The sequence below is a fragment of the Pleurotus ostreatus genome (genome assembly GCF_014466165.1).
Source record: "Pleurotus ostreatus strain PC9 chromosome Unknown scaffold_4, whole genome shotgun sequence".
Lineage (NCBI taxonomy): Eukaryota > Fungi > Basidiomycota > Agaricomycetes > Agaricales > Pleurotaceae > Pleurotus > Pleurotus ostreatus.
Window position 1 is genome coordinate 1,720,794 of NW_023503159.1, and position 21,792 is coordinate 1,742,585.

The 21,792-nt window shown below is 48.2% G+C and overlaps 5 protein-coding genes across 5 annotated transcripts; 2 read left to right on the forward strand and 3 right to left on the reverse strand.

Annotated features, from left to right (window-relative positions):
- Positions 1-576: 576 nt before the first annotated feature.
- Positions 577-3,328, forward strand: PC9H_006384 (uncharacterized protein; the record flags this gene model as incomplete). Its single annotated transcript, XM_036775934.1, has 3 exons — positions 577-1,164; positions 1,221-2,692; positions 2,746-3,328. 3 exons carry the CDS (start codon positions 577-579, stop codon positions 3,326-3,328), a joined length of 2,643 nt encoding a protein of 880 aa, XP_036631953.1.
- A 151-nt stretch (positions 3,329-3,479) lies between these two features.
- On the reverse strand, positions 3,480-5,948 carry PC9H_006385 (uncharacterized protein; the record flags this gene model as incomplete). The annotated part of the gene is made up of 3 exons (XM_036775935.1): positions 3,480-4,883; positions 4,941-5,567; positions 5,622-5,948. 3 exons carry the CDS (start codon positions 5,946-5,948, stop codon positions 3,480-3,482), a joined length of 2,358 nt encoding a protein of 785 aa, XP_036631954.1.
- Positions 5,949-10,326: 4,378 nt separating this feature from the next.
- On the forward strand, positions 10,327-13,255 carry PC9H_006386 (uncharacterized protein; the record flags this gene model as incomplete). The annotated part of the gene is made up of 10 exons (XM_036775936.1): positions 10,327-10,641; positions 10,696-11,155; positions 11,207-11,379; positions 11,437-11,837; positions 11,892-12,068; positions 12,150-12,324; positions 12,375-12,563; positions 12,611-12,931; positions 12,977-13,039; positions 13,091-13,255. 10 exons carry the CDS (start codon positions 10,327-10,329, stop codon positions 13,253-13,255), a joined length of 2,439 nt encoding a protein of 812 aa, XP_036631955.1.
- Positions 13,256-13,383: 128 nt separating this feature from the next.
- Positions 13,384-18,175, reverse strand: PC9H_006387 (uncharacterized protein; the record flags this gene model as incomplete). The annotated part of the gene is made up of 5 exons (XM_036775937.1): positions 13,384-15,871; positions 15,924-16,006; positions 16,063-16,238; positions 16,286-17,035; positions 17,083-18,175. 5 exons carry the CDS (start codon positions 18,173-18,175, stop codon positions 13,384-13,386), a joined length of 4,590 nt encoding a protein of 1,529 aa, XP_036631956.1.
- Positions 18,176-19,051: 876 nt separating this feature from the next.
- PC9H_006388 (uncharacterized protein) lies at positions 19,052-19,390 on the reverse strand (the record flags this gene model as incomplete). The annotated part of the gene is made up of 1 exon (XM_036775938.1): positions 19,052-19,390. One exon carries the CDS (start codon positions 19,388-19,390, stop codon positions 19,052-19,054), a length of 339 nt encoding a protein of 112 aa, XP_036631957.1.
- Between the last annotated feature and the right edge of the window lie 2,402 nt (positions 19,391-21,792).

Here is a 21,792-nt window from a genome sequence, read left to right on the forward strand (position 1 = left end):
GTACGCCCGCATCCCCGGCGATCCAACCATCTCCAATCGTGAGACGTGAAATGTGAAATGTGAATACTCCGAGCCCGGCGTCCAACGCCCAACGTCCAACCCTCAGGCCTCAACCCTCATGCTTTACCCCAGGCTCCTAGAACCAACACGCGTCGTATCGCGAGTTGAGCTCCGCAGTCTTTTATCCGACTCACCGTGTGAAAAAGACAAACAGGAACAAAGTCAAACTAAGAGCTCGAACTCGCGATAGAGCGGCTGGCAAGAATGACACAGACGCCCGAAAAGCGCCGTCCTTGGCACTCTTATCAGTTACCCTTAGCTGTGCTCACGACTAGTATTATGGCTTGTTTATTTCATGTCTATTACCATGTTTGGACAACAACTAAGTGTTAGCTGTTGAGCTAAGTGTTAGCTGTTGAACGGGCTACGTACTAGGAAGTAATGGGATTCCTCGTAAGAGTCATCGACGGCGCCACCAACTGCGCACCGAGTATAGGTGTATACGTAGCGTAGTAATCAGTAACTGCAGAAAAGTATTAAAGTGTGAGTTTGATGGAATCAGATCAACGGATCAAGATGCCACTCACCTCGCAGCCTGTTGCGCAACTTCGTTCTCTTCTACGAGATCACAACATCTCCATCGCGGACCTTGTCGTCGCATTCGTTGCTAGTGAATCGACGAATACGAACGTAGGCGATGCAGCCAATACCACGACAACAATCATGGACAGCTTGATTTCGCACCCTGCATCAGTTGCGGATATTCGGCAGTGGGCATGTCGAACCGCGTCGCAAATCTATGCAGATCAAGTTGCTGAACTGTCGAGGAAGGCAGCTGGGCTGCATTTCGGAGCATCAAAGGCTACGGCATTGTCATTGCAGGAGTTCGACTTGGACGAGCTTGCTGATCTCTTTCACAGTCATGCGCCAGATTTGTGGAGATGCTATGACCAGTTGCTCAGCGCGGATCCATCGATAAATCGACAACGTGAGAGGCGCCAGCAGGAACGCTACGAAACGAGAATAGCTGCGCGCGAAGCAGCTCTGGCGCAGTTCTGTCCGGCGGATGTCGACCTATCGGAGGACGTTGACGCAGACTCGGAGAGCGACGACGACGAAGAGGGTGACCGGGCACATGAGGGCAGAGTGTCTATCTCAACAATTGTGAGTAATTCAAGTCGAGCCCTGATGGATTGAATGCTGAATGAAGAAAATGTTAGCGGAAGGTTGTAATAATGTGCATCATGTTGTTAAACACCAACCAACGTTGCAATTCTTTCCAATGCATGATAGGACTGTTCCTTCATTCATGCAACACCCCGGAAGATGTTATTGAGACACTCGCACGTCTTGGTATCTCCGTGACACCAACCACAATCAATGACGCCATTACGAGCCTATCAAAAGAGTCGACACATGACTTGAAGCAAGTAGGGAGAACACTCACGGCAGGATTTGCCTACGATAATGTCGACATCGAACTGAAACATACGGTGCCAACACTTGAGAAGCCGCATGAGACACTGGTTCACTTAACGTCCGGAACACTGATTCCGTTGGATCATGGTGTGCTTCGAGAGGACCTTGATTGCTCCAAAGAGCTCTGGGAAAGGTCGTTCCTCAACCGCGACAGACAGGGCCATGAGCCGTTTGTTAGTGAGGACAAACTCCTTGACCTTCACCCAGAGGAGGAGGACCATCCATCGCAATTGTTGCGCCGCGAGCGCTTTTGGGCCTGGGTGTTTCGTCGTGATCTCCTTCGGCATGGACCAAAAGAATTTTCGAAGTTCTTCAAGGATCTAGGAAAGCCTGAGGTGGTAACAGAAATCCCGCTAGTGAAATCGACACAAGTACCTGCACGGATGATGGATATCAGCCCTTCCACTCCACAGGGAAACGGTGAAGCACTTGCTGACTTATTCAAGCAAGCGAACATTGGCGACCCTGCAGAAGACGGAGCGAGTGAAGTCACAGATATCAAAAACTACATCACATTGGTTCATGGGGACTTGCTTACCGGCGAGCGAATCCAGAGCTTTCAGGCGTCACGATCGGTAGAGAAGACACCATGGCAGAGGCGCCAGTGTGTCATCTACTTGATGGGGATGTTCCACTTGAAGATGGCATGTGCCGACGCTATCTGGCGGATTTGTATTGAAAACAAGGATGCGCGCAAGGACCCGTCAAGTCTCATCAAGTTCGTAGGCATCTTGCGCAAAAAGGAGACCGCAAAGATCGAAACGAAGCCGGGGTTTAGGCGCATGCATGAAGTGATCGAGCATGTAGGGATTGTGTCGCGGTTGAACTCGTGGAAAGTGGCTACGTCTCGGAGGTATCAGACAGCCACGCTCGAGGAATTCGCAAAGAAAGGGCCTACCTGGGAAGAGATCGAAGATTTGTCCCTTGAACTAGCTAAGAACTTTGTTGCAAGTCCGGACTTCCATGAAATGCGCCAACAGAACCCTGGGGAACGCGACCAGGTCAAGGAAAACAGTCTACTTCAGCAAGAATACTTTTTACTCTACGAAGAACTCACGTATGCGATGAACGAGGGTGATATTGGCCGTCTCGAGTCTTGCTTCATGCCGTGGGTATTCATTTTCCGAGGATGCGGAAAGCACAAGTATGCGACACAACTGGTGAAATACTTACGCGACATCCATTTTGTGTATGCACGTTTCCCCCGTTTGCAGTGAGTTAGTCATCTAAAGTTGGTTAAACTGTTTATTAACATCTATCTTACAGACGGGCGATAAGAATGAACATACTATGCAATCCTACAGGCCGAGCTGGGCATTTCCGGGGGGTAGATTGGTGGGTTGAACATAACAACCTTTACCTGAAACGGATCTACGGTGGTAAGTATTCAAACCATACCAAGGCGCGAATCCTCAAGGAGTCGCCTCTTATCGAGACGTTCAAGAACATCCGGATCCAGATGGGGAAAATGCTCCGACTTGACCATCGAACGATTAAGCATTCTCCTGCAAAGTTAGCAACCGCGTTCAAAGCACTTGGGGTGTATATGGATGAGATTAGGGCAAATGAGTTTGTCGAAGGACGGAAAGCGAGTTATTGTATTCCCGATAAGAAAAGTGAGGGTATGCACTTGGGGTTGATAAAGGAAGCCAAGGGAATTAGAGGGGAAGTAGTAGGTGGGGTGGGAACCGAGCACATGGAAGAAACACACAGTGACAAAAGAGTGGGAAATGGTGGCGACGAAATTAACGACAATGGAGATAGTGGTGAAGAAGATAGTGGCGAAGGAAGAGAAGAATTGGACGAAGCTGAATTAGAGGTTGAGGACGATGGCGACTTGGATGTTTAGAACTACGTGTTTGAAGGGCCGGACCATTGATAGAAAGCGGATGGAGGGTGGGGAGGGAACGATGTGCTGGCTGCAGAAGCTGATGGTGTCGCTGGGAGTGCATGTATGTACAGATTGTCATGTCGGTCTAATTTGCAATTAGAAATGGAATCTATATGCCACGGTGAGACTTACGTGACAGCAATGGACGAGGGTTTAGTGGGGCCATGTTGGGCGGTTGGTTTTCGTTCAATGGCACATTTGCGTTGGCCGCATGTTCGGCCTCGCGCCTTGCCTTTTTTGCGGGGCAATTTGCATTGGCTTCTAGAAAAGCGAGGGTTGTGAGTGTGGTAGCAAAGTCGGTGAAGATCAATGTACTATTATGTCCGTAGCCTTTGCACTCACTACACTGGCGAGCCTTTGCTGGTGTGCGGGTACGCTTGGGTGGAGCCGCTGCTTCTATGCTGGAACCAGTTGTAGTGGCAGGAGCTATGGCTGAGGTGTCGGCAGGTTGTGGCGCAAACTGCTTGATCAGTGCGACAAGCTCGATACCACAGTCGCGGATTCGATCGGGGCGCCATCGAGTTTCTTTGACAAGATCGTTGACCGTCCGAATTTTGTTCATGTGAGCGCAGTCGACAATCCGTTGTATGATCTCGTTTGAGAGGAATGGCTGGACGCCAAACCGCCGGAATGCAAGGTTGCCAAGAATCAAGGGGGCCTTGACCTTGCGCCATGCAATTAGGGTGTTCTTGAGATCATTGTCGGCTTGGGTAGGTGTGTACGCTTTGGTTGATGATCGACATGGCGCACGGGCTGGTTGAGATACTGTGGCAATGTTGTTGAAGAGTTCTAAGAGCTCGGGCGAACACAAATCACAGCATGGTGTGCATGCTTTTGGCTTGCATCGTGCGCAGCCCTCGGGGTTGTTGTTGTCGCAGAACATGTGGTCGTCCTGTGCTGAAGACATGCGTGTGAGTAGTAGCTCCCACAGCGGAGGTAAGATGGCTTGCTTACGACACTTGTCATTCCCAAAGTAGATAGTCGGCGGCTGTCGACGACAATGCAGCCCACGCAATTGTGCATTCAGCATGTCATCCAGTGCAGGCTCGATAACAGTATGATTGATTGCTGTACTTTGCGAAATAGTGCGGTACTGACGTGCCTGTTCATGATAGCTTTGGCGCTGCAACTCAGTTACGACCACTGACACCTCTTCTGATTTATCTCCTGCGATTATCCCTACGCCAAGCCTCGAATCAACTGCCTGATTGATAGAGGACCCCGAAGCCTGTGCAGCGTGAGTAGCAGCAGGAGTTAGGGCAATTCGCTTGGAAGCACGACCTTGGAGCTCGTTAACGGACTGTCTCTTCTTTAGTGAAGCTATCAGCTTATTTGCTGCTCGTTTCTCCTTCTTCTGTCGGTTCGTGTCCAGAAACTTCTTCTCGGCGAATATAACAGCCTTCGCTTTGGTACCCTCCCCTCGTGCAGCACGCCCAATCCTCTGCCAGATGCTACAAAGACTCGCCTGAGTCTTCCACTGGATTACGAGAGCAATATCAGGCAAATCAAGCCCCTTCAATGCAAGAATCAGTTCGAACGACTAGCGACGGCGTCCATATAAAGCACTGACCATCCCAAACGCATCCGTTACGCACAATCCCCACACATCACCCCGTCTGAATGCTTCATATTCATCGACACGGTACTCAGAGGTCATCGTGGCATGAAACCACCGAATTCGGTCTCGATATTCCTTTGGTAACCGTGATTGCAAGTAATGGGCGGCATCCTCGGTCTCTCGCGTACTATCGAAGAATATCACGAACTTCGGAGGTGCTGGATCACTGACTCCGAAGTTGTCTTTGATGACGAAAGCTAAGTCGTGATAGCTGCCCAGTGCATACTGGATTTCTCGGACAATAATGGCGATATTTGGGTGGTTATTCGATCGGATGACATGCTTCGTTCGGCCGGCACGTAGTCGTAGGATTTCCGAGACATCAGCAAGAACCGGCGGTGGTAGGGTGGCGGAAGCAACATGAAATGGGATCGTGTCTGGGAGGATGTACCTGAGATTTCCCAAGTGCAAGTACTCCTTCCGAAACGAGCCCCACTGACTGACGCAGTGCCCCTCATCAAAGATAAAGTTCAAGATCTTCGAGGTAAACTTCTTATCTTTCCATAATTGCAGACACACAGGACCCATTAATATCTCGGGGTTTATGATAATAACTTGATATCTCCCGGACACAATATCCTGCGAAGGTCAGTATTATTTTGAGATAATTTATCAGGACATTGGCTCACTTACTTTAATAGTTTCCGGACTGGAATTCTCTGCTGACACGGCAACAGCAGTCAGCCCAGCGGAATTCAGCTGCTCGCTGTTTTGCTTTCCAAGAAGGTTGAGTGGGGTCACAATGAATATGATCTTATCACGACCCTCCTCCAGCGCCATTAACAAAGGGGTAAAAAACGAGAGTGTTTTTCCGGATCCAGTCGCTGCAACGCCAACAACGTCGAACCCGCGATACAATGCTGACGCAATTTCGAGCTGGTACCAGCAAGCGCGCTTTCGGAAATATTTCTGGACGACATTGCGAATTCGCTGAGGTGTCCAGTCTATTGATGGCATCATTAATTAGAGGGCATTTGGTGTTGATCCTGTAAAGGTTGAGAGTAATTAACGCGACGCGTCGTTTACCCAGAAAGGATTAAGAGCATTAAATAAACAAAGGAAAATAAAGACGATAACAATAATATGAGATACTGATAAGAGTGCCAAGGACGGCGCTTTTCGGGCGTCTGTGTCATTCTTGCCAGCCGCTCTATCGCGAGTTCGAGCTCTTAGTTTGACTTTGTTCCTGTTTGTCTTTTTCACACGGTGAGTCGGATAAAAGACTGCGGAGCTCAACTCGCGATACGACGCGTGTTGGTTCTAGGAGCCTGGCTTTACCCAGGAACCACCCAATATAACGTGAACGCAACTTGACGTACGTACGCAGACCCACCGGGGACCATCCATCCATCCATCCATCCAGACGTCCAGCCACAGCCACAGCCACGCCGATAGTCAAGTCACCGAAGTGCGGTGGTTTGCAATATTCCAATATGCGGCGTCCATACCGCCACCCGGCAACCTCTCCCCCCTCCCTCATTCTACACCTCTCCCCCCTCCCTCATTCTATACCTCTCCCAGCTCTCCCCCTTCCCCCCCTCCCTCATTCTACAACCCGAACAACTTACACGTACTTACACCTTGAACATTTGAACACTCGAACAACTTACACAACATCACCGCTCCCCTCCAGGCCCATACCGCGTAGCTCGTACCGGCGGGCATATATATACGCGTCCCGTCGATACGCATCCCCGGCGGTATTATATACCCCCGGGATATGCGTTATGCATCATGCGTATACTAATAGCCCCCTAGTCGACTAATCAACCAGCCCACCATCAACCATTCAACCATTCAACTAATCAAATTTTCAGCTATCCAACTGATCAAATGTTCAACCATTCACTAGGACGAGCCAAGTCACCGCCCCCTGGCGATCTTCCCGATTATCGATCATCCAATATACTTATTCCTTATTCCTTATTACACGCTCACACACGCTCATACACCCAGACATACACGCTCATACACCCAGATATACACGCTCATACACCCAGATATACACCCATACATTCGAGCCACCCGAGTCCCCAGCGGGATTTACACCCGCAACGCGTCGCGTCCGTGCTACGTGCAGTGGCGCCTTCCCACTTTTTCGGGTTTTCAGTTCTTCAGTCATCAATGCCGCACAATGCACAACGTCAAAGATGAGGCAATATCGGCAATTATACTGATATACTTATATACTGATATACCTCCGTGACGCCTGATCTTTCCGCGATTCCCTACTCCCGAGTCCCAGAGTCCACGGACGGTCGACGAACCGACGTGGAGATGAGGAGATGAGGAGATGGGGAGGAGGAGGAGCATCACGGAGTGTCTGTGTTGGCACCCGCGAAGCTTCATAAAGGCGAGCGAGCGAGCGCTCGTCCACCCGACCCCGCGCCCCCAGTCCCAGCAGAACCAAATAAATACCCCACCACCCCAACCCACCCCAATCCCAACCTCACAACCCCAATGCCCAAAGCACTCGTCCAACGCGCATACAAGTCATCCAAGCACGCGTTCCTATGACTATCACTCCCCGCTCCCGCTCCCCACTCCCCGCTCTTCGCTCCCCGCTCTTCAACGACACAGCAGACCGTCCCGCCTCGATGACACGCGACAAGACTAGTACTGCAACTGCACTTCTTGCAAGTTGTTACCGCGTCGCGCGTCGCGGAACTGCAGCATAGTGGATAGTGCCTTCTCCTCTAGACTTCATGATCAGACTTCATGATCAGACTGCAGAAGGCTAGACTTCATACCGCGGACCCCAGACCCCACATTTCAGATTTCTGCGGACCGCCACACGGCGTTCATCCATAAGTACTTTGACGTTCAAGGGCAGCATCCAAGGGGGTAAACCGGTATGTAAAGGGAGGTCGAGGACAGTGGCTGACAGTGGACACGTTCAAGGCGAGGGGCCACGCCACCGCGCAAAGACTCAGAGCGTCGATCTGGCTCGCAGTACTTACTGTGATTGATTGACGACATCCATGATCCTGATCCTGATGTTATCCTGATGTTTTCCTTCCTTCCCTTCTCTGTGATATACGATATACACACGATCAATCACAGCATCATGCATGTTGACTAAGTATAAGAAGTTTGGTAGCAGTTGATAGATGCAAAGTCCACGAAGATGTCGAGATGCACAGAAACAATCAAACGATCAAACTATCAAACTATCAATCGATCAGACGATGAATCAATCACCTGGACGCGATGCTTCGATCCCGTCAACCGCGGAGAACAAGGACGGAATCAAGAGAACAAGGGCGGAATCAAGATCAAGAGAACAAGGACAGAATCTCCAACTCCAATCAAGAGCGCAAAGATCGTAACCTACGAGTACGAGTACATACGAGTACACACGCTTGGACTTGATCCTGCTGTAAGGCTGATTGATTGACGATTGACGATTGACGAGAAGGTGCGGGTGCACAGAGGTGACCGTTAGACCGTGATGACTGGGTGACTGGGTACCCTTGGGCGGGGGCGATGGAAAGTTCCCCAGAGAACGACGAAGGGGTCGATTTCCCAATCAGCGTGTCGGCATACCAGCGTGAAAAGAGGATATCGTAATATCATAACATCAATGACAAAAGCAAGTATCACGTAGATGGCAGATAGACTATAGTAGCAGCGCCGTCGAGCATCGAATCTCGAATCTCGAGTCCCGAAGCAGCCCAAAGATTGCACGGAACCTATTTCTTATTGGCTGCGATCGTACGATTGGCGATTTTGGGAGGGCCTGAGGCCTGGGATTGCGGATTCCATGTGTTATGTGTCGGTCGTACGTTGACAATTATGACTTTGACACGCGTCAGTGATATGGTGGGGTCGTTGGATTGAGGTGGGGAAGCGAGTAGGGCCCAAGGAGGGACGGGGGAAGGGGTGTGCTGGAGAAGATCTTGGGTACCGGTGAGGATGAGGTCGAGACGCAACTGTAAAAAGAAGCAACAGAACATACAAACAACCGGGCCCCGAACACCCACTAAACCGCAGATCTAGACGCGCAATATGCCCATTCTGAGATCTGAATAGCTGCACATTAAGCACTAAGCACTAAGTACCAAGTGCGCACACACCGAGCGACTGCCCGGAATCTTCACGACTGCCCGGAATCTTCACGACGGCCCGGAATCTTCACGACTCCGTGTTTGCGACGATCCAGTTCATTGATTCGTGAACGAAGACGATCCTTCGAACTTTCCTCACGTCTTCTGATGCTCGTTGAACGTCGAACGTTGACGTGTGCCCACCTCTACCTTCCTTATCTAGCCTACAACGGGCGTATCTGTCGTCGTCGTACCGTCGTGTCACCGTGTCGCCATACGACCATACGGTCAACCCGTCGAAGTCTCTCAATGCTCATGCGCACGTCGCCTAGTTACCACCAGCCACCAGCACAATCACCGATTCATCCGCAAAGCCTCGAGGCCCCGACGCACATGCACATGCACATGCACAAGCAAGTAAGTCTCGGTACGTAGAAGCAGGCAACCTCGGCGCGGAGGGTGCGCGGAGGCTGCACTATGAAGGACCGGAGCGGACAAAAAAGATTGGTATCCACAAGATATGTTCATGTATTTGGAATGTAACATACATATTCACATTTTGAGTCGGCTTCATGTTTGTGCCTTTGGATCATGCTTTCAGAATTGTGCTTTCGGGATTATGCTTTCGGGATTATGCTTTCGGGGTTATGCTTTTGGGATTATGGTCACGCCTATATGGGAGTCTTGAAAAGGAATGGCTCATGCCAAATCTGTTCAAGTGATCAGTATGTCGTAACACGTTTTCCTTTCTGCTCAACGATAGTGACATTGACGACAGCGGATTGTTCCGCTCAACCTGTACAGTTATTGCTTGGTGGCTTGCTCAGTGAGGGGTTCACCTTGTAGATGCCCCCCTTCTACACACTTGGCAATGTCTTCGGTCCCTCATCCCTGCACAATATGTCGGTGTCAAGGATTCATAAGTGCGGTAAGATCTATTCACATCATAAATTGAAAAGGGTTTGAATCTGATATATATCTAATATCTAGTCTCCGGGCGCCAGGATTTGTGCCTGTCAGCACTCTGTGACGAGCCATGCCCTTTCAGCAGTCCCAATGCTCCCCAGTCGCAGGTGTCGTGAAGCCACATCAGAATTCACCTCTGTGAGCTAGCTGTAATGTCTCTCATCGAGTCTGTTTTACTGATTTTGAACATATAATACAAGGCCAATGAAGGACCAACAGCGTCCTGCAGTCACTGTGGCGAGCCTTATTATCAGCATACACCAATCCCGTCGTCCATTCCCCTTCCTTTAGCCTCCACGGCTCCCCCACTCAGCTCACAGCGTATCATGGGACCTGGAATATCATTATTTCCAGCTTGGACACCACCTACTTCCTCGAATCAAGGCTCCACCAATGACCGACGGCAAGAGGCAGCCATCAGGCACCGCCCACCTTCCTCCTCGCAGATTCCACCATCATCATCACGACAAGGGGTTGCAACCTCTCCCTTTGCACCTTTACCTGTGACGACTCTACCTACTAGTAATAATCGTCGTCGTCAGTCAAGCTCTGCATTACATTCTACAGGACGTGCGGGGAGACAAGGTCAGGAAGCAGGGCGCCAAGACTTTCGCTTTCAGATTGTCATTCATCCTGAACCAGTACGTCCTACGGTTCATACATTGAAGTTGCGAGATACTACCTAGTCTTTATAGACTGAAGGTTCCTATGAGACATCCTCTGGAGGTCTATTCACAACCCTACGTGCTCCAGTGCCTCAGAAAATGGACGACTTCATTGCGAATGCTGTCTCTCTTTCTCTCTCCTTTGAGATCAACTACTCTGGCAACAAATGCGACACCATTGTGAATTATATCAACACTGCCCTAGTAAACCATATGGAAATACACCGTTTGTCTGCCTCTACTTCCCCGATTTTGACATCCAGTCCAACAAGACCTGGCCCTAATCCAAATCCAACGCCAAACAAGCCATACTGGCATTTTCTGAACGCTTACAAAAAGCCCAGAAGTCATTTGGGGCCCATTCTTCGTCAAACTATTCCTGCAAGCTGTCAAATCAATACCACGATTGCTAACCTTCAAAAGCATTGTAACAAATGGAGCATGTACACGCCTGTGGGGGCTTCAGATAGCATCCCAGTTGTCTTCATTGGTAATCATCAATAACATTTCTGCATCTATCGTTTATTCACCTTCCTTTTAGCACCAATAGATCATGTCATTGTCGGGCCAATTCCAGATTTTCCGGTCCCAGGCATAATACACGCCTGCCTGGCTGTCAGATTATGGTCTCGCTTTATGACTCCTCGCCTCAATGAGCGACATCTTGGTGCCTTTGGCTGCTATGAGGATAGATGCGTGCTAGAGGAGCCTGAAGTAAGTGAAGTTAGAATAATCAGCTGCTGATCCAATGTCTAATAATCACTTAACTAGCCTGAAGACTCTCTAGACGACATACGTGATCTACAGCTACCACCACTGCAACTTGCCTCCCCCCATTCCCCGCCGCCGCTTCTTTTCTCAGACAACACTAGCAACCCCAGTCCAGTTACCTTAAACGAACAGTTTCCTCTTGGGTTTCCTCCCATCAAGTACGAAGATGTTTATCCTTATGGTGTCCAATGGAGGGAAGAGATATCGAGTATGACAAACAGCAATGCCGAAGATGATGAAACTATTCGTATTCGAAGTTCCGACGCTGCCTCGGCCGCAGAAGCTTTTTTCCTCAAACTCCTGAGTTTGTTAGGTGGCGACTCAACACCTCCCCCTGCCGAGGTAGAGCTCGAGAATGTTTCCCTGGATAATCTCCCAAATTACCCCTACGACGTCTGGATGTATGTTATTATTTGATTCTTGCTTGTTCGTTTCACTTACTATCATCTTCTTAGCGGTGTGGGAGTTGGAGCAGGGCCAATGAAATCGTTCTGGCAAGCTCTCCTTCAATATATGATTAACGAAAACCGTCAACATTGGTATGAAAATCAAGATTCTATTATATCAGACGAACTTGTTGAACCAGAGCCATCTGACCTAGCTATGTTTGCTACTTATGGACTTGTGATTCGGTTGACTCTTCTCTTTGATTTTCCTTTACTTCCTATTTCACCATTTCTCCTTTCGTACTTAGTTACTTCCTTCACTAACAGTGTTCATTTTCCTTTCATTCACGCTCTTGCTCCATCAACTTTCACTCGTCTGGACACCTGGCCCTCCCTTACACACCGTTCACGCTCAGTTACATTTACTGAAGGCGATATCACTCTTGGGACTGACCCATTCAACCTTATTATAGAATTTCTTCCAGAGAGTGCGCCACCCATGGTAAGCTTGGAATCTTTTCTAAAACACTTCTAATATATGTATTATTCTAGGCTTCTCTGATTTACCGATGGAGCGGGTTCTCTGTTACATCGCAAGGCTTAAAGATTGCAGCACGCATCATATTTGGGAGCTTTGCTGTTATGGCCACCACGAAACCGCAGATTTATACACATGTTCTACAGGGCCTCGATGGCTCTCATGCTCTGCTCCGTCGCCTAAATTGGAGTTCATTAACAGACGTAAGTCCATTTTTGTTGTTTTACACCACTGTACTTATTCTTTCCAGACCTTTCATGACGCTGGTACTGCAGAGAAGATCATTGCAGCTATTGGCATGGGACGCCGAGTCACCTCTCCAGACACAGTCATTGATCTACTTCGACCTCAACCTTCAAATACAGTTTTAGGTCTTAGCGTGGATGAAGAAGGCTGGATAGCCCATCTCAAGTGTTATCTTCGAGGAAGTGGGTATCCACGGGCCGACTCTATCGTTGTCAATGAGGACAAGAGAACCATTGATAGCCGAGATAATACCTTAAGGAGCCGACTTCTACTTAAATGTGTAACGGGTAGTGAGTATGTTGACATCAATCGTTCTGCTATTCATGTAAGTCTCACATCCTACTGATTTCATGAAGCTAACAAGCCTCAGATCACGTTTCGGAGCGCTTTTGATGATACTAATAACATATCAGCCCGACTCGCAGCTCTATCTGTAAGTCTTCTTTTACTTCTTTCTTTTTTTCAACCACTAACTTCATCCCAGGGTGGCTCTATTCATGTTTGCACGTCCGAGATTGAGATTTTGATGAATCAGGCTATGACTCTCAGAACTGGGGCACCCCCTCTAGCCGATCTCTCTATTACAACTGAGTTTGATGCCTGGATCCATTCTCTTATTGACGCTCCTGATACGTATAATAATGCTTAAATACATTACGCAGACACCACTACCACATACTATATTCCACTACACACTAGATACATTACAATGAATAAATAATACAAGACAATTTTGACGTGTTCATTCAACCCAAGGTCTATTCAAATTGTGAGTTATTAAACACTAGTAGAACTAGAAATAATCACCTTTGTCCATGTTATAACGTCGTCAATCAACTTCTCAGAAAGCATCAAGGGAATTGGAGACGACTGAGTATGACACTCGAAGTCATCCCAAGACATCTGGCTGCCCTTAAGCACTTTTGTCCATCTTGTCACCTTGCAAAGGATATGTTCAACCGCAATGGCTGAGCAGTCAGAGGCCATGCCTAAAGTATTCTTGCCGTCCTCTCCAATATGCGTAAGCAAGTGGTTGTGAACCATAGCAAATGCAGCAACCGCCTCGGTGATATTACTGATTTTGAAGCCAAGTTCATTGAGTCCTCGGTAAGCACCAAGGCCAGTATGGTTGAAGATCCACGAGCCCATAGTGATAATGTCTGGAGGGTCTACGATTCCAGCAAAGGCAAGACTATTTGCACATTGCAACATGGTTAGAGTGTCTGACTTGAAGCCGTCAACCATGAACGACCTCAAGAAATGAGTGCATTCCAACCAGCTATGCCGAGGGCCTGTATACTGGGACGGATCCTGGTTGTAGAGAGATCCAAGGAAATCTTTCCAGCGTGATCGTATGTCATCAGAGAAAAGCGTTGAAATTTTCGAGTCCATCGCCTCTTTCTCGGTAACTCCTTCAACTTGGTAAGAGAAGAGCGAGAGCTGTGAGCTTGGTTGGCCCCAAACTCTGGTGTTTGTGACCAGAATAGGTTTTCCGGCATGAGAAAGAGCTTTGTTATGTGTAAGACCTTGATCGAACTTGGAGAGAAGTGAATCTGATGAGATTGAGAAGAAGGGAAATATCATGTTTAGGAATTCCTTTGTTCCGTTGCCTTGACCTGTGCTGAACCAAGCAAAGAGGTTGGATAACCCATGGCTTGTGACGAGCAACAAAGGGCTAAGATGTTTACGAAAGAGCTCTGCTGATTGTGAAAATTGACGAATTGGATCAAAGTGATCTTGGTCATTGGGTACTGGTCGTATCGACGTTGGATCATGACCAGTGAGAATGCGATGTAGTATTTCTTCTTCATAGGGCTGGTTCAAGCGGTAGTTCAGAGCTTCTCTGAGGATTAATGCGATAGGTTTGAGCATAGCCGAGTCGTGACTTGGAATAAGACATTCAGAGGATACTTGTCCCCATACTGGCTGAAGTATTCTTGGAGTTCGTCCTGTTGTGGTACGTCTTGAACCAGTCGCTCCTTGTGCATGGGATTCATGACCTGTTGATAATAGATCTTTGTATATGATCTGATAGATCTCGTCTGCGAGTGTTTTGGAAGTTTCATTTTCTGCTAGTGTCGCCTTGAGAATGCTTGCCATAGGTGCTAGAAGCTCACGAGCATTATTGATGGATTGGGTAGAGAAAATCCGTGCACGGTTGTTGTTCTTTCCAGCGTTACCAAAGACGACCCAGGGAGTACGGAGGAACCAGTCGATTTCGGAGGAGTAGAATATGCTTTCACTCCCAAAGCATTCCACTAAGCGTGTTAGAACAGCACCTCGACAGATGGCTCTAGCAATCCAGTCTGTCTTCCGTTTTGTTGAGCTAGTTCCTACAAGAATTGGATCCATCGCCTTGACATGAGGCTCGATGTAGAATGCAGCCCAAAGGTCGACAAGGATAATGGTACACGCCTTGGTGAGGCTCGTATTTTCATGAGTAACTCGATGTGGGGCGATCGTCGGTAAATCCAAGAACTTTGGCAATCGTCTTTGTGAGCCTTCTTGTGTTAGTCCATATCTTTCGAAATCAGCTGCCTCTATTCTTGATGGAATATCTGGTTCAGATATTGGCGTGACCCCTACAAAGATCTTCAATACTAGTAGGATGTTTAGAAAAACAAAGACGTTACCTGTACGCTTCTCCCTTCTTTTCTCTTTTGGGTCCTTGTGCTGGAAGTATTTCCGAACATAGCGTATAACCAGATCGACCAGTGATGCCACTTGTGGATATAATTCTTGGAAGTCTCCAGAGCTGCCCTTAAGGACATCTGAGACCATATATGTCGCAATACGCGGCCCAGATGATGAAAACCAATCATAGACTATGAGCAATGTCCTGCAGATGTCGGCTTTCTGGGCTCTTCCTAGAATCGTCAAGATCCGAAGATTTTCTGTTGCTTCTGGTAGACTTGCTCCAACTGTAGAGAATTGAGAAAAGATTGTTAGAAGAGATTGACCTGGAGTCGCATGTATGTTTTGATATGCTTCTCGGTATATTGCATTCTGCGCAGCACGACCCGTAATAGATTGGCGGACAGTCTTCAAGGTTTGCCCAAGGACAGAGTCATTGACTCTGGGATAAACACCTTCTTCAGCCTGATGCTCCGCCCGTATGCTTTCAAGTTCTTTGCGAAGTCGTTCAGAATCAAAAAGGGATTTTAATCGGCTTATCGTCTCAAATGAATACACCCCTTGGGTATATCCTTCGACAGCCTCTATCCCATGTTCTTCATTATAGCTCGCCAACATTTCCTTGCAATTTCTGAGGAATCAAGCTCAGTTTCTGTTATTCTGGAGTACAGAGCATAACTTACTCTAGCTCGTGTATAGAACACCAGCAATTATGTCTTGAATCATAGTCTTTCCACTTGATAAGCCACTGGGGTCCTTCATTGAACTGGCAAGTATATTATATTTAGAGAAGAATTATGTTCGGTGAGATGAAAAACACACCTGTAATCTGTAACTAAGAATCTCCTCGACTTCATACTCAGGCCCACTCTGCCCTTGCTCTGTTGGAACTTCCATATTTGTTTCGACTGGACTTGTGGTTGTTCGATGTGGACGCTTGGCAAGAGGCATGGAGGTGATTCTGGTTGAGACTGCTTTTCTCTTGCCTTTGTCTATGCCTGTGAATCATCAGGAAATAGTAAACCAACACTTGTATATAACTTACTTCTTGGATTTTGTGAACTCTGTTCCTCACTTTGCTGAATAGGGTGACAAAGAGCCGTTGGCTGAGGTACACCAGGTAAACCCTGCAGCTTATCATTCAAGCCCATTGTAGCCGCCAGTCTTTTCTTGTATTCTGATTTGTGAATGGGTATGAGTATATGATTGCATATTCCGGTGTACCACTGATAATATGCACGCATCTGAACCAGCCAATCCCGGTTATGAATGGGGTGATACCCATCTGGATTAGGAAGCAATCTTGTTCGAGTTTTGCCGTTCATGTAGAAGATATTAGCCAGAATGTGATTTGGGTCGAGATCGAGAGTCAGGCCACAGAGTTGAAGAGTATTCCAAAAGTTGTAGAAAGCCTCACGTCCTAGGCGATTTGCAAAAACCTCTACACCCCCAAGGATGTATTCGCCGTGAGTTGCGAAAGTTCGTTGAGAGATTTTGTGAGGGAGAGTGGCGTTGGCATTGCCAAAGTGAGTTGACGGAGTTACAGCCATATTGGTAAACCGGTCGGTGGCAGCTCGAGAAGGATAGCAGACATATACGACCCGGTTTGTTGAATCAGTGGAATCATATAAATGAGCGACCTCTTGTATATATGATTCCCACTTTGAAGGGTGGCAGTAAGGCGGTCCGCCACAGTGCATGTCTTGGCCTTTCATAAATAGCACAACAATTAGGTAGTCCCCATGGCGTACGAACAGACCTGATCTGCCTAGAGTGAATGTACCAGGATCGACACCTAGTACATGTCAGTCAAGAACATAATAAACATGTGGAGAAACTTACCGAGGGGGATACGCAACAACATTACAATCATACTCCATCGCAGTGGGCAATCGTTAAAATCTGTGTGCCAGGAACCCTGGGCGCCAATTGCCTCCTTGAAGCTACGACCTTGTGAAGTTACGTTCATCTGAAGGCTGGTTGGTCCAGGATCGAGTCCGCCAAAGGAGAATGTGTTATTATCGATGGAGTCGAATTCCACGAGATCATACTCCATCTTTGAGACGCTCTTTGGAAAGAGTATCCGCCAAGTGTCATGCAAGAGACGTAATACTGGACCAATAGTGATTTTCGCCATCATGGTGTCATTTTGAGCAGCAGGGAGAAAGCATCCTGACCCTTCGCCATCTCCGACAGTGGAGGCAAGGCTATATGATCCGTCATAGCAGTTTGCTACAGCAGGTCCAGAGCGGGCATTACGCTTGAGATTGGGAAGGCTATAAATCGGTTTGATCTCTGGAAGTCCTTGAGTTTCATCACCCTTTCTTCCGAAAGTATGAACATATATCTCCTCCAAGAATGCCAAGGCTTGAAGCCCGTCTTTGCCATATTCCCTCAGAGAGTCGGGAGTATGTAGACATCCAATGGTGACAACCATCTCCGAGTCGGGCATTTCATATGTGAAAGGTACTCCAGGTACCATGCGAACCATGCCAGGCAGAGGATCGTATTGAACAGTGCCATCATCAAAGATCCTGGGAATAACTTGGGGTACAGAATCGACACTCAGCATGCGTGCCTTCAGGATGTCCTTCTGGCTCTCTAGAAAGGGTGTTCCATACCGATAGCCACGAGTAAAGCGATCATCAGCTTTGAGATGATACTCTTGGGCCTGAGGATAAGAGCGCTTAGGGTTTGGATTCTGCAATGGTGGTGGAGGGATAAGGATTTTCTCCACTGGCTCGTCAACTCGGACGTCGGATGCTGGCCAATGCCAGCATGTATCCGCAAAAACGGGACTTTCAAAGGCTGTTAAGAAATCCTTCGGTCTTCCATACAAAGCCAAAGATGGCGGTGAAACTAAGGATCTGTCAAGTTCTTTGTCAAAACAAGACAGGAACTGAAACTTGCCTCTTTCTGTTGCTGAAGCGAACATTGTGTGAGGGCCAGAAAGAACAGTTATCGAAGAAACACCTGGTATAACAGTTAGGCCTCACCGCTACTTGCAGGAAAACACATGGCTGTGGGAGTTCAAGTCCATTTGTGGATCAAGTAAACAAACGATGTCATTGATGGTCGAGTTTCAGTAACGAGCCAAAACAACTTCGTTATGAAAACTCGACCACCCCTATTTCATACAACGTAAGTCCCTTCCTTCTACGGCCTTCGTTTTCGTTTCGCATCCCATACACCCCTCTATGCATGCAGACTCGAAAAAAGTCCTATTCAGGGCGCCGTCGTCCTCTTCGTCATATTTCTCTTCGTCGATGTCGCGTTCGCTTTCGCTCCCAGGACAGCGCCGTCGTGTCACGCCCTGCTTGTTTGCTTGCTGTAATGTGAAATGTGGAATGTGTGATGTGCGACGTGTGATGTAAATCGAGCATCGAGCACCTCGTTGACACCAGAGACCACCCATCACGGAGCGGACGCGGACACGGAGTTGTCAGGCCTGCAAGTGTTCGAGGTTTCGAGTGTTTGAGTGTTCAAGTATCCGAGTTTTCGAGCTTTCACTATTTCTTAGGGTCGAAATTTCGAGCGAGTATCCGAGTTTTGGAGTGGTCGAGTGTTCGTGTATCGAAGTATCCAAGTGTTCGAGGTTTCGAGGTTTCGGGCGTGCGAGCTTTCGAGGTTTCGGGTGGTCGAGCGTCCGAGTTTTCAGTGCTTCGAGCTTTCGGTGCTTCGAGCACCACGTTGACAGAGTTTTCGAGTGTTCGAGATTTCGAGGTTTCATTCGTCGCCATCCCAGCCAGCGCGGCGTGGCGTGTCGTGTCGTGTCTTGTTTACTGACGGCGCCATCTACATCTATCTCTTATCAGCGCCCCAGATGCGTAGTGGGAGCCCCGTTCGTCGACAACGGCATTGCTTCCTCGCTCATGGTCCCATTGAGGCTCTGCAGCTCCGTCCCCGTCTCACGGCTCTTTTGGAGCTCGCCCTGGAGCCGGTTGAGGATGTGCTTGAACGTAAGGAGGCTCTTCCCCGGCGCTCGCATGCTTCCACCCATTCCACTCATGCCAATTCCCGGCTGCATGCCCGACGAGGTCCGCCGTGGTGGTCCGCTGCCGTTGTTAGCGCCGAAGTTGAAGGATGTGTTGTTGATAGTGGACGAGGATGGGCCAGGTTGGAGTGAGGGGGGAGCGCCGTGAGGTTGCATGGCCTGTTGATGGTGTTGCTGCTGTTGATGCGGTTCGGAGAGGTGGGCAATCTGCAAATCTTGCTCGTTGAATATGCAGAAAACCCTGGCGGCGACCTTGTAGTGGAGGATCTTGAGGGCTGTGGGCTGTGTTCGCAGCGTGCATAGGAGTTGGTTGGTAGGTGGTTTGGTGAAGGGCCGTGGGGTACGTTATGAACCGTGTTCATGGCAAGCTTAGGGGCGAGACGTCGTGGGGCGCATTCGAGTAGTCGGTAGACTGCGTAGGTAGGAGTCAGTGACCAAGGATTGCGTCTAAGTGATCAAATGCGTCAGTGGCGAGCGTGGCGAGCGAATAGAGTGCTCACCGATGTAGTACCTGAGTTTGGACTGTCGACAACACATGAAGGGTAACTGACCTGTTCATACTCCCTTCTCATCGCTGCTTCCAATACACCAGCCGTCCGTTGCGCACAGCGTCCCCCCATGGTCATGGGGTGGAGCGGAGACTAGAGAGGTGCCGTCGGTTGAGGGCAAAGGCTGAGAAGGCGGCGCAATGCGCCACGACGCCACACCGCCAGTAGGTTCTGAAGGCGTGCACGCGAATAGAATAATGAGAAGGGGGTTGGAGGATGGGCGGAAAGACGAATAATGGCAGAGAAGAGAGGCGCCACGGCCGTACGCCACCGAGGGCGACGCGGGAGGGAGAAATTGGGATACAAGACGATAAAAGGGAACAACGATGATCGATGATACGTGATACATAATGCAAAAGAGAGAGATGGGAGGAGTTACGACATTATGACGACGAGTGGCGTATATCTGGCGCTTTACCACATTTATACATGAAGCTCATATGAAGCACATGACTTCACATCTTCCGTACATTTATTTCATATAAAGGTCATATAAAGCCCACTTCTTTTGCGAAACTTTACATTCCTTCATATGGCTTTACATTTCTTCTACATTTTCTTTACTTCTTCATGACTTTGAGGCAATAACAATTGTTGAGGAGCTTCACGTAAAGCTTATATGAACTGCATGTGAAGTTTATATGCGACATTCATATGTGCTTCATGTGAAGTCCATGTGAAGCACATATGAAGAGTTTATATTCATATGGATTACAACTAAGTTATGAGTTTGTCTCATACACAAGTGCATACAAGCTTCATGTGTGGTTTATATGAGCTTCATGTGTACTTTATATGAGCTTTACATGTGATTTATATATGCACTACATGCACTTTATATAGAGTAAATGTAAACTTCATATGAGCATCATGTGTGGTTTGTGTAGAGCGAATGTATACTTTATATGAGCATCATGTGTGGTTTATACAGCATATATATATGCTTTATGTGCAGTTTATATAACATACATGTACGCTTCATGTGAACTTTATATGTGGTTTATGTGCGCTTCATGCGCACTTCATATGCAACTTATACATAGTAGAGGTAAATACTTTGACACATTTAGTCCTCCTCCTCTTCACTCTCCTCCTCCTCTTCACTCTCCTCTTCACTCTCTGAGTCTTCTTCATCCTCACTCTCCTCATCACTGTCTGTCATTTCTATTCCTGCTTCTTGATTCCTCTTCTTTTCCTCCTGCTTGGCAATGACCCGTTGAGTGTGTATGAATAACAGCACATGCATCGTGAAGTCAAAGTTGCTAACTGTCATTCGGTTGAGAACAGTCTGGAAACCTCCAATCCATGCATTGAGCTGTTCACAGGCCTAAGCTCAAATTAGACAAGTATGACTGATAGACCACTAAATTCACTTACCTGAGTGTTGAAAGCCCTCTTATAGTAAGGGTTGCCTTGCTTGTCATTGGCAACAACTACAAGATTTGGTGCATCTCCATTGAGGGGTGCTGGATTGCACCAGGTCCGGCAAAGATGATCAGTGATCCGGTGGTTGATGTAGTGGTATGAGTCCACAATAATCCTAGTTGTTGGCTCCCAAGCAGGCCAGTGACCTTGCCTGACAATATGCTTGAGTAAGGCGCACCCCTTGTCAATGGCAATGTAGCTGGGGCGTGAGGCAGGATCAGGATAGACATCTTCAAGGAACCGAAGAATCTTGGCCACCCCTTCCGACTTGGCAAACTTGCGCCAGGCAAGGACCACACCACATGGAGCACAGATGGTCTCCACGCAGTAGTACCTAGGAGCAGAGAAGTAGTTGTTATACTTGCTGCCACTGACCTGTTCAACCTCCTGCTCTGCAAGGTCATCATGCTCTGGCGCCTCTGCTCCTCCACCAACAGGCAACCATTCCTGTCTCTCCTCCTGAGCTCTTCTCAACATCCGCTGCACTCCAAGAAGTGAGGTGTTGGCATATTGCCTGCGAAATGTAGCCCACTGCCCCTGGTGATCTTGACAGGCCTTTGTGTCACCAACCTTGACCTTGCCACA